The 22,395-nt window shown below is 42.4% G+C and overlaps 1 protein-coding gene across 1 annotated transcript in view; it reads left to right on the top strand.

The window, feature by feature from the left end:
• Positions 1-22,395, top strand: part of LOC139749447 (pseudouridylate synthase RPUSD2-like) — a 623,283-nt gene that overhangs the window by 562,640 nt on the left and 38,248 nt on the right. The window contains exon 13 of the mRNA XM_071663310.1: positions 8,604-8,803. Within this exon, the coding sequence (XP_071519411.1) occupies positions 8,604-8,803 (200 nt within the window). The remainder of the gene's footprint in view (positions 1-8,603; positions 8,804-22,395) is intronic.

Genomic DNA, 22,395 nt, shown 5'->3' with positions numbered 1-22,395 from the left:
TCCTTCAAACATACCCATTTTTGCTTTCCGAGATAATGTTCTCGACTTCCACACATTCTTCAAGGCCCCCAGAATTTTCGCCCCCTCGCCCACCCTATGACTCACTTCCGCTTCCATGGTTCAATCCGCTGCCAAATCCACTCCCACATATCTAAAACACTTTACTTCCTCCAGTTTTTCTCCATTCAAACTTATCTCCCAATTGACTTGAACCCTCATCCCTACTGTACCTAAAAACCTTACTCTAATTTACATTAACGCTCAACTTTCTTCTTTCACACACTTTACCAAACTCAGTCACCAGCTTCTGCAGTTTCTCACATGAATCAGCCACCAGCGCTGTATCATCAGCAAACAACAACTGACTCACTTCCCAAGCTCTCTCATCCACAAGAGACTGCATACTTGCCCATCTTTCCAAAACTCTTGCATTCACCTCCCTAACGACCCCATCCATAAACAAATTAAACAGCCATGGAGACATCACACACCCCTGCAAACCTACATTCACTGAGAACCAATCACTTTCCTCTCTTCCTACACATAGACATGCCTTACATTCTCGTTAAAAACTTTTCACTGCTTCTAACAACTTGCCTCCCACACCATATATTCTTAATACCTTCCACAGAGCATCATCATCATCATTATTATTATTATTATTATTATTATTATTATTATTATTATTATTATTATTATTATCTTTTTTTTTTTTTTGCTGTCTCCCTCGTTTGTGAGGTAGCGCAAGGAAACAGACGAAAGAAATGGATCAACCCACCCCCATACACATGTAGATACATACGTCCACACACGCAAATATACATACCTACACAGCTTTCCATGGTGTACCCCAGACGCTTCACATGCCCGATTCAATCCACTGACAGCACGTCAACCCCGGTATACCACATCGATCCAATTCACTCTATTCCTTGCCCTCCTTTCACCCTCCTGCATGTTCAGGCCCCGATCACACAAAATCTTTTTCACTCCATCTTTCCACCTCCAATTTGGTCTCCCACTTCTCCTCGTTCCCTCCACCTCCGACACATATATCCTCTTGGTCAATCTTTCCTCACTCATTCTCCCCATGTGCCCAAACCATTTCAGAACACCCTCTTCTGCTCTCTCAACCACGCTCTTTTTATTTCCACAAATCTCTCTTACCCTTACGTTACTTACTCGATCAAACCACCTCACACCACACATTGTCCTCAAACATCTCATTTCCAGCACATCCATCCTCCTGCGCACAACTCTATCCATAGCCCACGCCTCGCAACCATACAACATTGTTGGAACCACTATTCCTTCAAACATACCATTTTTGCTTTCCCAGATAATGTTCTCGACTTCCACACATTCTTCAAGGCTCCCAGGATTTTCGCCCCCTCCCCCACCCTATGATCCACTTCCGCTTCCATGGTTCCATCCACTGCCAGATCCACTCCCAGATATCTAAAACACTTTACTTCCTCCAGTTTTTCTCCATTCAACTTACCTCCCAATTGACTTGACCCTCAACCCTACTGTACTTAATAACCTTGCTCTTATTCACATTTACTCTTAACTTCCTTCTTTCACACACTTTACCAAACTCAGTCACCAGCTTCTGCAGTTTCTCACATGGATCAACCACCAGCGCTGTATCATCAGCGAACAACTGTCTCACTTCCCAAGCTCTGTCATCCCCAACAGACTTCATACTTGCCCCTCTTTCCAAAACTCTTGCATTCACCTCCCTAACAACCCCATCCATAAACAAATTAAACAACCATGGAGACATCACACACCCCTGCCGCAAACCTACATTCACTGAGAACGAATCACTTTCCTCTCTTCCTACACGTACACATGCCTTACATCCTCGATAAAAACTTTTCACTGCTTCTAACAACTTGCCTCCCACACCATATATTCTTAATACCTTCCACAGAGCATCATTATTATTATTGTTATTATTATCCCAGGGTATAGGGGAGAAAGAATACTTCCCACGCATTCCCCGCGTGTCATAGAAGGCGACTAAAGGGGACGGGAGCGGGCGGCTAGAAACCCTCCCTTCAATGTATTTTAACTTTCCAAAAGGGGAAACAGAAGAAGGAGGCATGCAGGGAGTGCTCATCCTCCTCGAATTCTCAGATTGGGGTGTCTAAATGTGTGTGGATGTAACCAAGATGAGAAAAAAGGAGAGATAGGTAGTATGTTTGAGGAAAGGAACCTGGATATTTTGGCTCTGAGTGAAACGAAGCTGAAGGGTAAAGGGGAAGAGTGGTTTGGGAATGTCTTGGGAGTAAAGTCAGGGGTTGGTGAGAGGACAAGAGCAAAGGAAGGAGTATCACTACTGAAGCAGGAGTTTTGGAGTATGTGAATACTTCCCACGCATTCCCTGCGTGTTGTAGAAGGCGACTAAAGGGGATGGGAGCAGGAGGCTAGAAACCCTCCCTAACTTGCATTTTAACTTTCTAAAAGGGGAAACAGAAGAAAGTAAACTCTAGATTGATTGGGTAAAACTGAAAGTGGATGGAGAGAGATGGGTGATTATTTGTGCATATGCACCTGGGCATGAGAAGAAAGATCACGAGAGGCAGGTGTTTTGGGAGCAGCTGAGTGAGTGTGGTAGCAGCTTTGATGCGCGAGACCGGGTTATCGTGATGGGTGATTTGGATGCAAAGGTGAGTAATGTGGCAGTTGAGGGTACAATTGGTGTACATGGGATGTTCAATGTTGTAAATGGAAATAGTGAAGAGCTTGTACATTTGTGTACTGAAAAAGGACTGGTGATTGGGAATAGCTGGTTTAAAAAGAAAGATATACATAAGTATACATATGTAAATAGGAGAGATGGCCTTAGAGCATTATTGGATTACATGTTGATTGATAGGCATGTGAAAAAGAGACTTTTGGATGTTAATGTGCTGAGAGGGGCAACTGATCATTATCTTGTGGAGGCGAAGGTAAAGATATGCAGAGGATTTCAGAAAAAAAGAGAAAATGTTGGGGTGAAGAGAGTGGTGAGAGTAAGTGAGCTTGGAAAGGAGACTTGTGTGAGGAAGTACCATGAGAAATTGAGCACAGAGTGGAAAAAGTTGGGAGCAAATGACGTAAGGGGAGTAGAGGAGGAATGGGATGTATTTAGGGAAGCAGTGATGGCTTGTGCAAATGATGTTTGTGGCATGAGAGAGGTGGGAGGTGGGAAGTTTAGAAAGGGTAGTGAGTGGTTGGATGATGATTTTTGCAGGGAAATAGTGCAATGACTGGGAGAGGTATAAAAGAAAGAGGCAAGAGGTCAAGAGAAAGGTGCTACAGGTGAAAAGGATGGTAAATGAGAGTTGGGGTGAGAGAGTATCATTAATTTTTAGGGAGAATGAAAAGATGTTTTGGAAGGAGGTAAATAAAGTGCGTAAGACAAGAGAACAAATGGGAACATCGGTGAAGGGGGCAGATGAGGAGGTAATAACAAGTAGTGGTGAAGTGAGAGGGAGATGGAGTGAGTATTTTGAAGGCTTGTTGAATGTGCTTGATGATAGAGTGGCAGATATAGGGTGTTTTGGTCGAGGTTGTGTGCAAAGTGAGAGGGTCAGGGAAAATGATTTGGTAAACAGAGAAGAGGTAATGAAAGCTTTGCGGAAGATGAAAGGCGGCGGGTTTGGATAGTATTGCTGTGGAATTTATTAAAAAAGGGGGTGACTGTGTTGTTAACTGGTTGGTAAGGATATTCAGTTTATGTATGTTTCATGGTGAAGTGCCTGAGGATTGGCGGAATGCATGCATAGTGCCATTGTACAAAGGCAAAGGGGATAAAGTTGAATGTTCAAATTACAGAGGTATAAGTTTGTTGAGTATTCCTCGGAAATTACGTGGGAGGGTATTGATTGAGAGAGTGCAGGCATGTACAGAGCATCAGATTGAGGAAGAGCAGTGTGGTTTCAGAAGTGGTAGAGGATGTGTGGATCAGTTTTTTGCTTTAAAGAATGTATGTGAGAAATGCTTAGAAAAACAAATTTATTTGTATGTAGCATTTATGGATCTGGAGAAGGCATATGATAGAGATGCTCTGTTGAAGGTATTAAGAGTATATGGTGTGGGAGGTAAGTTCCTAGAAGCCGTGAAAAGTTTTTATCGAGGATGTAAGGCATGTGTACAAGTAGGAAGAGAGAAAAGTGATTGGTTCCCAGTGAATGCACGTTTGCGGCAAGAATGCGTGATATCTCCATGGTTGTTAAATTTTTTTATAGATGGGGTTGTTATGGAGGTGAATGCAAGAGTTTTGGAAAAAGGGACAAGTATGCAATCTGTTGTGGATGAGAGGGCTTGGGAAGTGAGTCAGTTGTTGTTCACTGATGATACAGTGCTGGTGGCTGATTTGGGTGAGAAACTGCAGAGGCTGGTGACTGACTTTGGTAAAGTGTGCGTAAGAAGAAAGCTGAGTGTAAATGTGGATAAGAGCAAGGTTATTAGGTTCAGTAGGGTTGAGGGACAAGTCAATTGGGAGGTAAGTTTGAATGGAGAAAAACTGGAGGAAGTAAAGTGTTTTAGATATCTGGGAGTGGATTTAGCAGCAGATGGAATCATGGAAGCGGAAGTAAGTGGGGGAGGGGGCGAAGGTTCTGGGAGCATTGAAGAATGTGTGGAAGGCTAGAATGTTATCTCGGAGAGCAAAAATGGGTATGTTTGAAGGAATAGTGGTCCCAACAATGTTATATGGTTGTGAGGCATGGGCTATAGATAGGTTTGTGCAGAGGAGGGTGGATGTGTTGGAAATGAGATATTTGAGGACAATATGTGTTGTGAGGTGGTTTGATCGAGTAAGTAATGAAAGGGTGAGAGAGATGTGTGGTTAAAAAAAGAGTGTGGGTGAGGCAGAAGTGGGTGTATTGAAATGGTTTGGTCACATGGAGAGAATGAGTGACAAAAGATTGACAAAGAGGATATATGTGTCAGAGGTGGGGGGAACGAGGAGAAGTAGGAGACCAAATTGGTGGTGGAAGGATGGAGTGAAAAGATTTTGAGCGATTGGTGCCTGAACATGCAGGAGGGTGAAAGGCATGCAAGGAATAGAGTGAATTGGAACAATGTGGTATACTGGGGTCGATGTGGTGTCATTGGATTGAACCAGGTCATGTGAAGCATCTGGGGTAAACCATGGAAAGTTTTGTGGGTCCTGGATGTGGAAAGGGAGCTGTGGTTTCGGTGCATTACACATGACAGCTACAGACTGAGTGAACGAATGTGGCCTTTTGTCCTTTCTTAGCGCTACCTCGCAGGGGGAGGGAGGATGCTATTTCATGTGTAGCGGGGTGACAACGGGAATGAATAAAGGCAGCAAGTATGAATTATGAACATGTGTTCATATTTATATGTCTGTGTATGTATATATATGTATACGTTAAAATGTATAGGTATGCATATGTGCGTGTGTGGACATGTGTACGTATGTGGGTTGGGCCATTCTTTTGTCTGTTTCTTCGTGCTACCTAGTGAGTATTTTGAAGGTTTGTTGAATGTGTTTGATGACAGAGTGGCAGATATAGGGTGTTTTGGTCGAGGTGGTGTGCAAAGTGAGAGGGTTAGGGAAAATGATTTGGTAAACAGAGAAGAGGTAGTAAAAGCTTTGCGGAAGATGAAAGCCGGCAAGGCAGCAGGTTTGGATGGTATTGCAGTGGAATCTATTAAAAAAGGGGGTGACTGTATTATTGACTGGTTGGTAAGGTTATTTAATGTATGTATGTATGACTCATGGTGAGGTGCCTGAGGATTGGCGGAATGCGTGCATAGTGCCATTGTACAAAGGCAAAGGGGATAAGAGTGAGTGCTCAAATTACAGAGGTATAAGTTTGTTGAGTATTCCTGGTAAATTATATGGGAGGGTATTGATTGAGAGGGTGAAGGCATGTACAGAGCATCAGATTGGGGAAGAGCAGTGTGGTTTCAGAAGTGGTAGTGGATGTGTGGATCAGGTGTTTGCTTTGAAGAATGTATGTGAGAAATACTTAGAAAAGCAAATGGATTTGTATTTAGCATTTATGGATCTGGAGAAGGCATATGATATAGTTGATAGAGATGCTCTGTGGAAGGTATTAAGAATATATGGTGTGGGAGGCAAGTTGTTAGAAGCAGTGAAAAGTTTTTATCGAGGATGTAAGGCATGTGTACATGTAGGAAGAGAGGAAAGTGATTGGTTCTCAGTGAATGTAGGTTTGCGGCAGGGGTGTGTGATGTCTCCATGGTTGTTTAATTTGTTTATGGATGGGGTTGTTAGGGAGGTGAATGCAAGAGTTTTGGAAAGAGGGGCAAGTATGAAGTCTGTTGGGGATGAGAGAGCTTGGGAAGTGAGTCAGTTGTTGTTCGCTGATGATACAGCGCCGGTGGCTGATTCATGTGAGAAACTGCAGAAGCTGGTGACTGAGTTTGGTAAAGTGTGTGAAAGAAGAAAGTTAAGAGTAAATGTGAATAAGAGCAAGGTAATTAGGTACAGTAGGGTTGAGGGTCAAGTCAATTGGGAGGTAAGTTTGAATGGAGGAAAACTGGAGGAAGTAAAGTGTTTTAGATATCTGGGAGTGGATCTGGCAGCGGATGGAACCATGGAAGCGGAAGTGGATCATAGGGTGGGGGAGGGGGCGAAAATCCTGGGAGCCTTGAAGAATGTTTGGAAGTCGAGAACATTATCTGGGAAAGCAAAAATGGGTATGTTTGAAGGAATAGTGGTTCCAACAATGTTGTATGGTTGCGAGGCATGGGCTATGGATAGAGTTGTGCGCAGGAGGATGGATGTGCTGGAAATGAGATGTTTGAGGACAATGTGTGGTGTGAGGTGGTTTGATCGAGTAAGTAACGTAAGGGTAAGAGAGATGTGTGGAAATAAAAAGAGCGTGGTTGAGAGAGCAGAAGAGGGTGTTTTGAAATGGTTTGGGCACATGGAGAGAATGAGTAAGGAAAGATTGTCCAAGAGGATATATGTGTCGGAGGTGGAGGGAACGAGGAGAAGTGGGAGACCAAATTGGAGGTGGAAAGATGGAGTGAAAAAGATTTTGTGTGATCGGGGCCTGAATATGCAGGAGGGTGAAAGGAGGGCAAGGAATAGAGTGAATTGGATCGATGTGGTATACCGGGGTTGACGTGCTGTCAGTGGATTGAATCAGGGCATGTGAAGCGTCTGGGGTAAACCATGGAAAGCTGTGTAGGTATGTATAATTGTGTGTGTTGACGTATGTATATACATGTGTATGGGGGTGGGTTGAGCCATTTCTTTCGTCTGTTTCCTTGCGCTACCTCACAAACGCAGGAGACAGCGACAAAGCAAAAAAAAAAAAAATATATATATATATATATATATATATATATATATATATATATATATATATATATATATATATATATATTATATATATATATATATATTGGGAGGTAAGTTTGAATGGAGAAAAACTGGAGGAAGTAAAGTGTTTTAGATATCTGGGAGTAGATCTGGCAGCGGATGGAACCATGGAAGCGGAAGTGGATCATAGGGTGGGGGAGGGGGCGAAAATCCTGGGAGCCTTGAAGAATGTGTGGAAGTCAAGAACATTATCTGGGAAAGCAAAAATGGGTATGTTTGAAGGAATAGTGGTTCCAACAATGTTGTATGGTTGCGAGGCGTGGGCTATGGATAGAGTTGTGCGCAGGAGGATGGATGTGCTGGAAATGAGATGTTTGAGGAGAATGTGTGGTGTGAGGTGGTTTGATCGAGTAAGTAACGTAAGGGTAAGAGAGATGTGTGGAAATAAAAAGAGAGTGGTTGAGAGAGCAGAAGAGGGTGTTTTGAAATGGTTTGGGCACATGGAGAGAATGAGCGAGGAAAGATTGACCAAGAGGATATATGTGTCGGAGGTGGAGGGAACGAGGAGAAGTGGGAGACCAAATTGGAGGTGGAAAGATGGAGTGAAAAAGATTTTGTGTGATCGGGGCCTGAACATGGAGGGTGAAAGGAGGGCAAGGAATAGAGTGAATTGGATCGATGTGGTATACCGGGGTTGATGTGCTGTCAGTGGATTGAATCAGGGCATGTGAATCGTCTGGGGTAAACTATGGAAAGCTGTGTAGGTATGTATATTTGCGTGTGTGGACGTATGTATATACATGTGTATGGGGGTGGGTTGGGCCATTTCTTTCGTCTGTTTCCTTGCGCTACCTCGCAACCGCGGGAGACAGCGACGAGGTATAAAAAAAAAAAAATATATATATATATATATATATATATATATATATATATATATATATATATATATATATATATATATATATATATATATATATATATATTATGCAGTCATCTACACGTAGAGCTCCCCACAGCTGTGGAGCATCACCCTGCAACATGTTTGCTAAGTGCCCAATCAATAATTTGCAGTAATTGTATGATATTCCCATATCTTTAGACCTCAGTGAACTGACTTTGAAAACTTTAATTTACAACTAGAAAATTTAGTTATTTAGATTAACCCAAGCAGCAGTTAGAGTGGATAAACAAGGTTTCATTGTACATTATTGAATTTTTTCAATTTTGCTAGTAGTCATACTTTGTGCTGAGTATACCCTTATTATCTACTTTTGCCATTTTTCAGGATGCAATAATGGACTAACAGCAATTGAGGCAGGGGGTGCTGTTGTGTCTTCTGGAACGCAGACAAGTGAGGGAACTAAAGAATATGCCTACCAAGCACACCTCATGACAATTGATGAACATTGTTATGAGTGCAAAGTAAGGTACCGTGACCCAAAGCCTCGGGATCTAGTGATGTACCTCCATGCCCTCAAATATGCAGTAAGTATTCTTGCTAGTGAAACTTTCATAATGTGTTATGTTGGAATTTTTATAGGTCAACCACTTTATTAGACTGCCAGAAATTTAACCAAATTGCCTTTCATTACAAGGTAAGGAAGATTTCTGTACATTAACAAGGCTCATGCTTTGATACTATCTAAGCAAAAGTACCTTTTCACATCACTGTTGTGTAGCACTGTTCTGACTTGGTCATATCAGTCATGTAATGCAAACAGTTTTTGAGAAATGAAGTAATGTCTTTTTCTAATAAACAAATTGACATTCTTATAAAGCACAGATGGCTTGCATTTAGCTTTTGATCAAGTACAATAATGTTTTTTCCCCCAGTCATGGAAATAAGTCCACATCAAGCTTGGGCCTAAAGTAGAATATAAAGAGATTAATGAAAGGAAGAAGAAACAAGGAAAGATATTTACGATTTAGAGAAAGTGAAGTTCCTGTCTTTTAAAAAGTCCCAAGCCATAATTATTGGGAAGGACATGAGGGCAGGGCGTTCCAAAACTTTTTAGGTGTACGAAATAATAACTGTGAAAATGGCCCACCCAGAAGTCCAGTTTAGCAGAAATTGTAGTATGATTAAGCCTTGCCATGGCAGTACATTCCTCTCCATTCCCTTTACAAAGGAGAAGTGTTTTGTACAGTCATACTTAAATATCCCAGCAAATTCTGGTGCACAGAAGCAATATCTGGCAAGTTAGACTTATTAAATGTGTGAGGTATAGTTTATTTTCATGAATGAACAAGCGCACCATGTTATCAGTTGTAACAGATGTGGTGATTGGCTAACAAGAATGCTTCTTTGTATTGTGTTTATGTCCATTCAGAAACAAATGTTATCCATTTGGTAGGGGATAATGAATTTTACCTTTGTATTCCCAGCATTTCATAGAAGACAGCTGAATGAGGAGGGAGCAAGGGGCTGGAAACTCCTCTTGTATTTCAGTTTCTAAGAAATAGAACAGAAGAAGCCAAGCAGGAAGTGCTCATACTCCTCAGAGACTTAGACTGGGGTGTCTAGATGTGTGAGAATGTAACCAAGATGAGAAGCAAGGAGAGATAGGTAGTATGCTTGAGAAAAGAAACCTTGATGCTCTGCCTCTTAGTGAAACAAGGCTCTAGGGTTAAGGAGGAGAGTGGTTTGGTAATATCTTAGAGTAAAGTCAGAGGTTGATGAGAGGGCAAGAGCTGAGGAGGATTAGCACTACTGCTGAATCAGGAGTTATGGGAGTGTGAGGAAGTGAGCTCTAGATTGATGTGGGTAAAAATGAAAATGGATTGCAACAGATGGATGATTGTTAGTGCTTATGCTCCTGGCCATGAAAATAATAATCATGAGAAGCAAATGTTTTGGAAGCATCTGAGTGAGTGTGACGGTGGGTTTGGTGTATGATACCGGATATTGGTGATTAGTGATTTAAATAAGAAAGTAAGTAATATGGCAGTTGAGGGTATAATTTGTGTGTGTGAGATATTCAATATTATGATCAGAAATAGTGAACAGCTTGTGGAGTTGTGTGCAGGAAAAGGACTGCCGATTGCAGATACATGGTTTAAAAGGAGTGACATACACAAGTATGTATGTCTATCTATCTGTCTATATATATTTCCCTGATACCCATTCCTCATGGGGACTCTCATCAAGGGATGGCCATGGCTAAAGAGTCTCCACTTATCCCTGTCCTTACATGCCTCCCTCGCATGGACCATTCCATGCATTCTTCCACTATTTCTCTCCCTCCAGTATTCCTCCATGCTATTATCCTATGTCACAGGTGATCTTCCACTGCAACCAACCCCTTTAATTGTACTGTCATACACTCTCCTTGTAAACTCCCAGTCTTCCATACTTTTCACATGCCCAAACAACCTCAAAGTACAGTATTATGGTTTATCCATTCTACCACTCCAAAATTCATTCTCTTTGCATTCCCTGCCATACCACATCTCTGATACACTCCTTCATTTCTTTCTTCATTCCATCTAGTCACACCACATGCTCTTCTCAAATAGATCATATCCACTGCCTGGATTCTGGACCTCTGTGACTCATTCCATGTCCTTGTTTTGGCTGCATAGGTCATTGTTGGGAGGACTATGCTGTCCCTTGATCCTCTCTTCACATCCATTTTTACACCTCTACCCTTCATTATTCTATTAAGTGACCCAATGACTCTTCTACCCTGTACTGCTCTCTCCCTTAACTTTCCTTTCTTATCACCACACTTACCCAAGATACCCCAGGTTCAAATCCTGGTTGCGGCAGTCAGTCCACAGTCAACCAAGCTGTTCATCCACCCCTAGGGGTTGGGTGATAAAATGGGTACCTGGCTCAGGCAAGGATACAGCTCTGGTGGTTGATTCAAGTGAGGAACTGAAGAAGTTGGTGACTGAGTTTGGAAAATTGTGTAAAAGAAGAAAGTTGAAAGTAAGTGTGAATAAGAGCAAGGTTATTAGGTTCAGTAGGGTTGAAGAACAAGTTAATTGGAAGGTAAGTTTCATTGGAGAAAGATTGGAGGAAGTGAAGTGTTTTAGATATCAGGGAGTGGACTTAGCAGCGGATGGAACCATGGAAGCGAAAGTGAGTCACAGGGTGGGGGAGGGAGCGAAGATTCTGCAAGCAATGAAGAATGTGTGGAAGGAGAGAACATTATCTCAGCGAGCAAAAATGGGTATGTTTGAAGAAATAGTAGTTCCAACAATGTTATATAGTTGTGAGGCATAGGCTATGGACGTGGTTGTACGGAGGAGGGTGGATGTGTTGGAAATGAAATGTTTGTGGACAATATATGATGTAAGGTGGTTTGATTAAGTAATGAAAAGGTTAGAGAGATGCGTGGTAATAAAAAGAGTGTGGTTGAGAGAGCAGAAAAGGGTGTGTTGAAATGGTTTGGACACATGGAGAGAATGAGTGAGGAAAGATTAACAAATAGGATATATGTGTCAGATGTGGAGGGAAGAAGAAGCTGGAGACCAAATTGGAGGTGGAAGGATGGAGTGAAAAAGATTTTAAGCGATCAGGGCCTGAACATACGGGAGGGTGAAAGGTGTGCAAGGAATAGAGTGAATTGGAACGATTTGGTATACCTGGGTTGACATGTTGTCAATGGATTGAACCAGGGTGTGTGAAGCATCTGAGGTAAACCATGGAAAGTTTTGTGGGGCCTGGATGTGGAAAGGGAGCTGTGGTCTTGGTGCATTACACATGAGAGCTAGAGACTGATTGTGAACAAATGTGCCCTTTTTTATATTTTATTTTTTTATTTTATTTTTTTTTTTCCACTACCTCACTGAGGGGGATGCTATTTCATGTGTGGCGGGATGGCAACGAGACTAGATGAAGGCAGCAAGTATGAATATGTACATGTATGTATATGTCTGTGTATGTATATGTATCCCTGGGGATAGGGGAGAAAGAATACTTCCCACATATTCCCTGCGTATTGTAAAAGGCAATAAAAAAGGGATGGGGGCTGAAAATCCTCCCCTCCCTTTTTTAATTTTCCAAAAGAAGGAACAGAGAAGGGGGCCAAGTGAGGATATTCTCTGTAAGGCTTAGTCATCTGTTCTTAACGCTACCTCACTAATACGGTAAATGGCGAATGTTTATGAAAAAAAAATGTATATGTATGTATACGTTGAAATGTATATGTATGTATATGTGCATTTATGGGCATTTATGTATAACGTGTATGTGGGTGGGTTGGGCCATTCCCTATCTGTTTCCTTGTGCTACCTCGCTGATGCGGGAGAAGGCGATTAAGTATAATGAATACAGATAAGATATATATATATCTATTTTTTTTTTTTTTTTTTTGCTTTGTCGCTGTCTCCCGGGTTTGCGAGGTAGTGCAAGGAAACAGACGAAAGAAATGGCCCAACCCACCCCCATACACATGTATATACATACGTCCACACACGCAAATATACATACCTACACAGCTTTCCATGGTTATATATTTTTTTTTTTTTATACTTTGTCGCTGTCTCCCGCGTTTGCGAGGTAGCGCAAGGAAACAGACAAAAGAAATGGCCCACCCCCCCCATACACATGTATATACATACGTCCACACACGCAAATATACATACCTACACAGCTTTCCATGGCTTACCCCAGACGCTTCACATGCCTTGATTCAATCCACTGACAGCACGTCAACCCTGGTATACCACATCGCTCCAATTCACTCTATTCCTTGCCCTCCTTTCACCCTCCTGCATGTTCAGGCCCCGATCACACAAAATCTTTTTCACTCCATCTTTCCACCTCCAATTTGGTCTCCCTCTTCTCCTTGTTCCCTCCACCTCCGACACATATATCCTCTTGGTCAATCTTTCCTCACTCATCCTCTCCATGTGCCCAAACCACTTCAAAACACCCTCTTCTGCTCTCTCAACCACACTCTTTTTATTTCCACACATCTCTCTTACCCTTACGTTACTTACTCGATCAAACCACCTCACACCACACATTGTCCTCAAACATGTCATTTCCAGCACATCCATCCTCCTGCGCACAACTCTATCCATAGCCCACGCCTCGCAACCATACAACATTCTTGGAACCACTATTCCTTCAAACATACCCATTTTTGCTTTCCGAGATAATGTTCTCAATTTCCAAACATTCTTCAAGGCTCCCAGGATTTTTGCCCCCTCCCCCACCCAATGATCCACTTCTGCTTCCATGGTTCCATCCGCTGCCAGATCCACTCCCAGATATCTAAAACACTTTACTTCCTCCAGTTTTTCTCCATTCAAACTTACCTCCCAATTGACTTGACCCTCAACCCCACTGTACCTAATAACCTAGCTCTTATTCACATTTACTCTTAACTTTCTTCTTTTACACACTTTACCAAACTCAGTCACCAGCTTCTGCAGTTTCTCACATGAATCAGCCACCAGTGCTGTATCATCAGCGAACAACAACTGACTCACTTCCCAAGCTATCTCATCCACAACAGACTTCATACATGCCCCTCTTTCCAAAACTCTTCCATTCACCTCCCTAACAACCCCATCCATAAACAAATTAAACAACCATGGAGACATCACACACCCCTGCCGCAAACCTACATTCACTGAGAACCAATCACTTTCCTCTCTTCCTACACGTACACATGCCTTACATCCTCGGTAAAAACTTTTCACTGCTTCTAACAACTTGCCTCCCACACCATATATTCTTAATACCTTCCACAGAGCATCTCTATCAACTCTTATCATATGCCTTCTCCAGATCCATAAATGCTACATACAAATCCATTTGCTTTTCTAAGTATTTCTCACATATATTCTTCAAAGCAAACACCTGATCCACACATCCTCTACCATTTCTGAAACCACACTGCTCTTCCCCAATCTGATGCTCTGTACATGCCTTCACCCTCTCAATCAATACCCTCCCATATAATTTACCAGGAATACTCAACAAACTTATACCTCTGTAATTTGAGCACTCACTCTTATCCCCTTTGCCTTTGTACAATGGCGCTATGCACACATTCCGCCAATCCTCAGGCACCTCACCCATGAGTCATACATACATACATTAAATAACCTTACCAACCAGTCAATAATACAGTCACCCCCTTTTTTTAATAAATTCCACTGCAATACCATCCAAACCTGCTGCCTTGCCGGCTTTCATCTTCCGCAAAGCTTTTACTACCTCTTCTCTGTCTACCAAATCATTTTCCCTAACCCTCTCACTTTGCACACCACCTCGACCAAAACACCCTATATCTGCCACTCTGTCATCAAACACATTCAACAAACCCTCAAAATACTCACTCCATCTCCTTCTCACATCACCACTACTTGTTATCACCTCCCCATTTGCGCCCTTCACTAAAGTTCCCATTTGCTTCCTTGTCTTACGCACTTTATTTACCTCCTTCCAGAACATCTTTTTATTCTCCCTAAAATTTAATGATACTCTCTCACCCCAACTCTCATTTGCCCTCTTTTTCACCTCTTGCACCTTTCTCTTGACCTCCTGTCTCTTTCTTTTATACATCTCCCACTCAATTGCATTTTCTCCCTGCAAAAATCGTCCAAATGCCTCTCTTCTCTTTCACTAATAATCTTACTTCTTCATCCCACCACTCACTACCCTTTCTAATCAACCCACCTCCCACTCTTCTCATGCCACAAGCATCTTTTGCGCAATCCATCACTGATTCCCTAAATACATCCCATTCCTCCCCCACTCCCCTTACTTCCATTGTTCTCACCTTTTTCCATTCTGTACTCAGTCTCTCCTGGTACTTCCTCACACAAGTCTCCTTCCCAAGCTCACTTACTCTCACCACCCTCTTCACCCCAACATTCACTCTTCTTTTCTGAAAACCCATACAAATCTTCACCTTAGCCTCCACAAGATAATGATCAGACATCCCTCCAGTTGCACCTCTCAGCACATTAACATCCAAAAGTCTCTCTTTCGCGCGCCTGTCAATTAACACGTAATCCAATAACACTCTCTGGCCATCTCTCCTACTTACATACTTATACTTATGTATATCTCGCTTTTTCAACCAGGTATTCCCAATCACCAGTCCTTTTTCAGCACATAAATCTACAAGCTCTTCACCATTTCCATTTACAACACTGAACACCCCATGTATACCAATTATTTCCTCAACTGCCACATTACTCACCTTTGCATTCAAATCACCCATCACTATAACCCGGTCTCATGCATCGAAACCACTAACACACACATCCAGCTGCTCCCATATATATATATATATATATATATATATATATATATATATATATATATATATATATATATATATATATATATATATATTCTTTCTTTCTTTCAAACTATTCGCCATTTCCCGCATTAGCGAGGTAGCGTTAAGAACAGAGGACTGGGCCTTGAGGGAATACCCTCACCTGGCCCAATTCTCTGTTCCTTCTTTTGGAAAATTAAAAAAAAAACGAGAGGGGAGGATTTCCAGCCCCCCCGCTCCCTCCCCTTTTAGTCGCCTTCTACGACACGCAGGGAATACGTGGGAAGTATTCTTTCTCCCCTATCGATCAAACCACCTCACACCACACATTGTCCTCAAACATCTCATTTCCAGCACATCCATCCTCCTGCGCATAACTCTATCCATAGCCCACGCCTCGCAACCATACAACATTGTTGGAACCACTATTCCTTCAAACATACCCATTTTTGCTTTCCCAGATAATGTTCTCCAAAACATTCTCGGGGCCCCAGTTTTTCCCCTCCCCCCCCAATGATCCACTTCGCTTCCAGGGTTCCACCGCGCCAGACCACTCCCAGAATCTAAACATTTTACTTCCCCCATTTTTCTCCATTCAAACACCTCCCAATTGACTTCCCCCAACCCACTGTACCTAATAACCGCTCTTTTAAAATTTACTCTTAACTTTTTTCTTTTCACATTTTACCAAACTCAGTCACCAGTTCTGCATTTCTCACAGAATCAGCCACCAGGCTGTATCATCAGCAAACAACAACGACCACTTCCCAAGCTTCTATCCCAACAGACTTCATACTGCCCCTCTTTCCAAAACTCTTCCATTACCTCCCTAACAACCCCATCCAAAAAAAATTTAAAACAACCATGGAACATCACACACCCGCCGCAAACCTACATTCACTGAAACCCAAATACTTTCCTCTCTTCCAACGTACACATCCCTTACATCCCGAAAAACTTTTCACTGCTTCTAACAACTTCCTCCCACACCATATATTCTTAATCCCTTTCCCACAGAGCATCTCTATCAACTCTTTCATTCCCTTTCTCCAACCCATAAATGCACATACAAATCCATTTCTTTTCAAAGTTTTCTCACTAATTCTTCAAAGCAAACCCCTGATCCACACATCCTCTCCCATTCTGAAACCACACTCCCTTTTTTCCCCAATCGATGCTCTGTACATGCCTTCACCCTCTCAATAAATACCCTCCCATATAATTTACCAGGAATACCAACAAACTTATACCTTTTAAATTTGAGCACTCACTTTACCCCCTTTTGCCTTGTACAATGGCCTATGCACCATTTCCGCCAATCCTCAGCACCTCCCCCATGAGTCATACCATACATTAAATAACCTTCCAAACCCCATCAAAATACATCCCCCCCTTTTTTTTTAATAAATTCCACTGCAAACCTCCAAACCTGCTGCTTGCCGGCTTCACTTCCGCAAAGTTTTTACTACCTCTTCTCTGTTACCAAATTTTTTCCCTAACCCTCTCACTTTGCACACCACCTCGACCAAAACCCCCTATATCTGCCACCTTCATCAAACACATTCAAAAAACCCCTCAAAATACTCACCCCTCCTTTCACTACCACTACTTGTTATCACCCCCCCCATTTGCGCCCTTCACTAAAGTTCCCCTTTGCTCCTTGTCTTACGCACTTTATTTACCTCCTTCCAGAACACTTTTTATTCTCCCTAAAATTTAATGTCTCCTCACCCCAACTCCATTTGCCCTTTTTTCACCTCTTGAAACCCTTTCTCTTGACCTCCGTCTCTTTCTTTATACATCTCCCACTAAATTTCATTTTTTTCCCGCAAAAATCTCCAAATGCCTCTCTTCTCTTTCACTAATAATCTTCTTCTTCCCTCCCACCACTCACTACCCTTCTAACAAACCCCCCTCCCACCTTTTCTCCAAAGCATCTTTTGCCTCCAATGATTCCCTAAAACATTTCCGACTTCCACACATTCTTCAAGGCTCCCAGGATTTTCGCCCCCTCCCCCACCCTATGATCCACTTCCGCTTCCATGGTTCCATCCACTGCCAGATCCACTCCCAGATATCTAAAACACTTTACTTCCTCCAGTTTTTCTCATTCAAACTTACCTTCCAATTGACTTGACCCTCAACCCTACTGGGCTATGGATAGAGTTGTGCGCAAGAGGATGGATGTGCTGGAAATGAGATGTTTGAGGACAATGTGTGGTGTGAGGTGGTTTGATCGAGTAAGTAATGTAAGGGCAAGAGAGATGTGTGGAAATAAAAAGAGCGTGGTTGAGAGAGCAGAAGAGGGTGTTTTGAAATGGTTTGGGCACATGGAGAGAATGAGTGAGGAAAGATTGACCAAAAGGATATATGTGTCGGAGGTGGAGGGAACGAGGAGAAGTGGGAGACCAAATTGGAGGTGGAAAGATGGAGTGAAAAAGATTTTGTGTGATCGGGGCCTGAACATGCAGGAGGGTGAAAGGAGGGCAAGGAATAGAGTGAATTGGATCGATGTGGTATACCGGGGTTGATGTGCTGTCAGTGGATTGAATCAGGGCATGTGAAGCGTCTGGGGTAAACCATGGAAAGCTGTGTAGGTATGTATATTTGCGTGTGTGGACGTATGTATATACATGTGTAAGGGGGTGGGTTGGGCCATTTCTTTCGTCTGTTTCCTTGCACTACCTCGCAAACGCGGGAGACAGCAAAAAAAAAAAAAAAGTATATACTGAACCTTCTTCTGTATTCATTTACATACTGAACCTTCTTCTGTATTCTCCCGCGTTAGCGAGGTAACTCAAGGAAACAGATGAAAGAATGGCCCAACCCACCCACATACACATGTATATAAATACACGTCTTCACATGCAAATATACATACCTATACATCTCAATGTATACATATGTATACACACACAGACATATACATATATACACATGTACATAATTCATACTGTCTGCCTTTATTTATTCCCATCGCCACCTCGGCTCACATGGAATAACAACCCCCTCCCCCCTCATGTGTGCGAGGTAGTGCTAGGAAAAGACAACAAAGGCCCCATTCGTTCACACTCATTCTCTAGCTGTCATGTGATAATGCACCAAAACCACAGCTCCCTTTCCACATCCAGGCCCCACAAAACTTTCCATGGTTTACCCCAGACGTTTCACATGCCCTGGTTCAATCCACTGACAGCACGTCGACCCCGGTATACCACATCGTTCCAATTCACTCTATTCCTTGCACGCCTTTTACCCTCCTGCATGTTCAGGCCCCGATCACTCAAAATCTTTTTCACTCCATCTTTCCACCTCCAATTTGGTCTCCCCCTTCTCGTTCCCTCCACCTCTGACACATATATCCTCTTTGTCAATCTTTCCTCACTCATTCTCTCCATGTGACTAAACCATTTCAAAACACCCTCTTCTGCTCTCTCAACCACACTCTTTTTATTACCACACATCTCTCTTACCCTATTATTACTTACTCGATCAAACCATCTCACACCACATATTGTCCTCAAACATCTCATTTCCAGCACATCCACCCTCCTCTGCACAACTCTATCTATAGCCCATGCCTCACAATCATATAACATTGCTGGAACCACTATTCCTTCAAAATACCCATTTTTGCTTTCTGAGATAATGTTCTCGACTTCCACACATTCTTCAACACTCCCAGAACTTTCGTCCCCTCCCCTACCCTATGATTCACTTCCACTTCCATGGTTCCATCCGCTGCCGAATCCACTCCCAGATATCTAAAACACTTCACTTCCTCCAATTTTTCTCCATTAAAACTTACCTCCCAATTGACTTGTCCCTCAACCCTACTGTACCTAATAACCTTGCTCTATTCACATTTACTCTCAGCTTTCTTCTTTCACGCTTTACCAAACTCAGTCACCAGCTTCTGCAGTTTCTCACACGAATCAGCCAATCAGCGCTGTATCATTAGCGAACATCTGACTCACTTCCCAAGCTCCCAACAGACTGCATACTTGCCCCTCTTTCCAAAACTCTTGCATTCACCTCCCTAACAACCCCATACATAAACAAATTAAACAACTATGGAGACATCACACACCCTTGCCGCAAACCTACATTCACTGAGAACCAATCAAATTCCTCTCTTCCTACACGCACACATGCTTTACATTCTCTTTAAAAACTTTTCACTGCTTCTAAAAACTTAACCCCCACACCATATATTCTTAAATCCTTCCAAAGAGCATCTCTATCAACTCTATCATATACCTTCTCCAGATCCATAAATGCTACAAACAAATACATTTGCATTTCTAAGTATTTCTCACATACATTCTTCAAAGCAAACACCTGACCCACACATTCTCTACCACTTCTGAAACCACACTGCTCTTCTTCAATCTGATGCTCAGTACATGCCTTCACCCTCTCAATCAATACCCTCCCATATAATTTCCCAGGAATACTCAACAAACTTATACATCTGTAATTTGAGCACTCACTCTTATCCCCTTTGCCTTTGTACAATGGCACTATGCAAGCATTCCGCCAATCCTCAGGCACCTCACCATGAGTCATACATACATACATACATTAAATAACCTTACCAACCAGTCAACAATACAGTCAACCCCTTTTTTAATAAATTCCCCTGCAATACCATCCAAACCCGCTACCTTGCTGGCTTTCATCTTCCGCAAAGCTTTTACTACCTCTTCTCTGTTTACCAAATCATTCTCCCTAACCCTCTCACTTCGACCAAAGCACCCTTTATCTGCCACTCTATCATCAAACACATTCAACAAACCTTCAAAATACTCACTCCATCTCCACACATCACCACTACTGTGCGCAGGAGGATGGATGTGCTGGGAATGAGATGTTTGAGGAAAATGTGTGGTGTGAGGTGGTTTGATCGAGTAAGTAACGTAAGGGTGAGAGAGATGTGTGGAAATAAAAAGAGCATGGTTGAGAGAGCAGAAGAGGGTGTTTTGAAATGGTTTGGGCACATGGAGAGAATGAGTGAGGAAAGATTGACCAAGAGGATATATGTGTCGGAGGTGGAGGGAACGAGGAGAAGTGGGAGACCAAATTGGAGGTGGAAAGATGGAGTGAAAAAGATTTTGTGTGATCGGGGCCTGAACATGCAGGAGAGTGAAAGGAGTACAAGGAATAGAGTGAATTGGAACGATGTGGTATACCGGGTAGACGTGCTGTCAATGGACCAGGGCATGTGAAGCATCTGGGGTAAACCATGGAAAGTTCTGTGGGGCCTGGATGTGGAAAGGGAGCTGTGGTTTCAGTGCATTATACATGACAGCTAGAGACTGAGTATGAATGAATGTGGCCTTTGTTGTCTTTTCCTAGTGCTACTTCGTTCACATGCGGGGGAAGGGGGTTATTTCATGTGTAGTGGGGTGGCGATGGGAATGAATAAAGGCAGACAGTATGAATTTTGTATATATGTATATATATGTCTGTGTGTGTATATATATATATATATATATATATATATATATATATATATATATATATATATATATATATGTATAAGTTGAGATGTATAGGTATGTATATTTGCGTGTGTGGACGTGTATATGTATACATGTGTATGTGGGTGGGTTGGGCCATTCTTTCGTCTGTTTCCTTGCGCTACCTCACTAACGCAGGAGACAGCGACAAAGCAAAATGTATATAAATAACTGGTAGAGGATGTGTGGATCAGGTGTTTGCTTTGAAGAATGTATGTGAGAAATACTTAGAAAAGCAAATGGATTTGTATGTAGCATTTATGGATCTGGAAAAGGCATATGAGAGAGTTGATAGAGATGCTCTGTGAAAGGTATTAAGAATATATGGTGTGGGAGGCAACTTGTTAGAAGCAGTGAAAAGTTTTTATCGAGGATGTAAGGCATGTGTATGTATAGGAAGAGGGGAAAGTGACTGGTTCTCAGTGAATGTAGGTTTGTGGCAGGGGTGTGTGATGTCTCCATGGTTGTTTAATTTATTTATGGAGGGTAGTTAGGGAGGTGAATGCAAGAGTTTTAGAAAGAGGGGCAAGTATGCAGTCTGTTGTGGATGAGAGAGCTTGGGAAGTGAGTCAGTTGTTGTTCGCTGATGATACAGCGCTGGTGGCTGATTCATGTGAGAAACCGCAGAAGCTGGTGACTGAGTTTGGTAAAGTGTGTGAAAGCAGAAGTTGAGAGTAAATGTGAATAAGAGCAAGGTTATTAGGTACAGTAGGGTTGAGGGTCAAGTCAATTGGGAGGTAAGTTTGAATGGAGAAAAACTGGAGAAGTGAAGTGTTTTAGATATCTGGGAGTGGATTTGGCAGCGATTGGAACCATGGAAGCGGAAGTGAATCATAGGGTGGGGGAGAGGGTGAAAGTTCTGGGAGCCTTGAAGAATGTGTGGAAGTCGAGAACATTATCTGGGAAAGCAAAAATGGGTATGTTTGAAGGAATAGTGGTTCCAACAATGTTGTATGGTTGCGAGGCATGGGCTGTGGATAGAATTGTGCGCAGGAGGGTGGATGTGCTGGAAATGAGATGTTTGAGGACAATATGTGGTGTGAGGTGGTTTGATCGAGTAAGTAATAATAGGGTAAGAGAGATGTGTGGTAATAAAAAGAGTGTGGTTGAGAGAGCAGAAGAGGGTGTTTTGAAATGGTTTGGTCACATGGAGAGAATGAGTGAGGAAAGATTGCCAAAGAGCTTATATGTGTCAGAGGTGGAGGGAACGAGGAGAAGTGGGAGACCAAATTGGAGGTGGAAAGATGGAGTGAAAAAGATTTTGAGTGATCGGGGCCTGAACATGCAGGAGGGTGAAAGGCGTGCA

This window comes from Panulirus ornatus, chromosome 7 (assembly GCF_036320965.1).
Source record: "Panulirus ornatus isolate Po-2019 chromosome 7, ASM3632096v1, whole genome shotgun sequence".
In the NCBI taxonomy this organism is placed as follows: domain Eukaryota; kingdom Metazoa; phylum Arthropoda; class Malacostraca; order Decapoda; family Palinuridae; genus Panulirus; species Panulirus ornatus.
The sequence above is the reverse complement of the archived record's forward strand: the minus strand, read 5'-3'. Positions and strand labels throughout refer to the sequence as shown.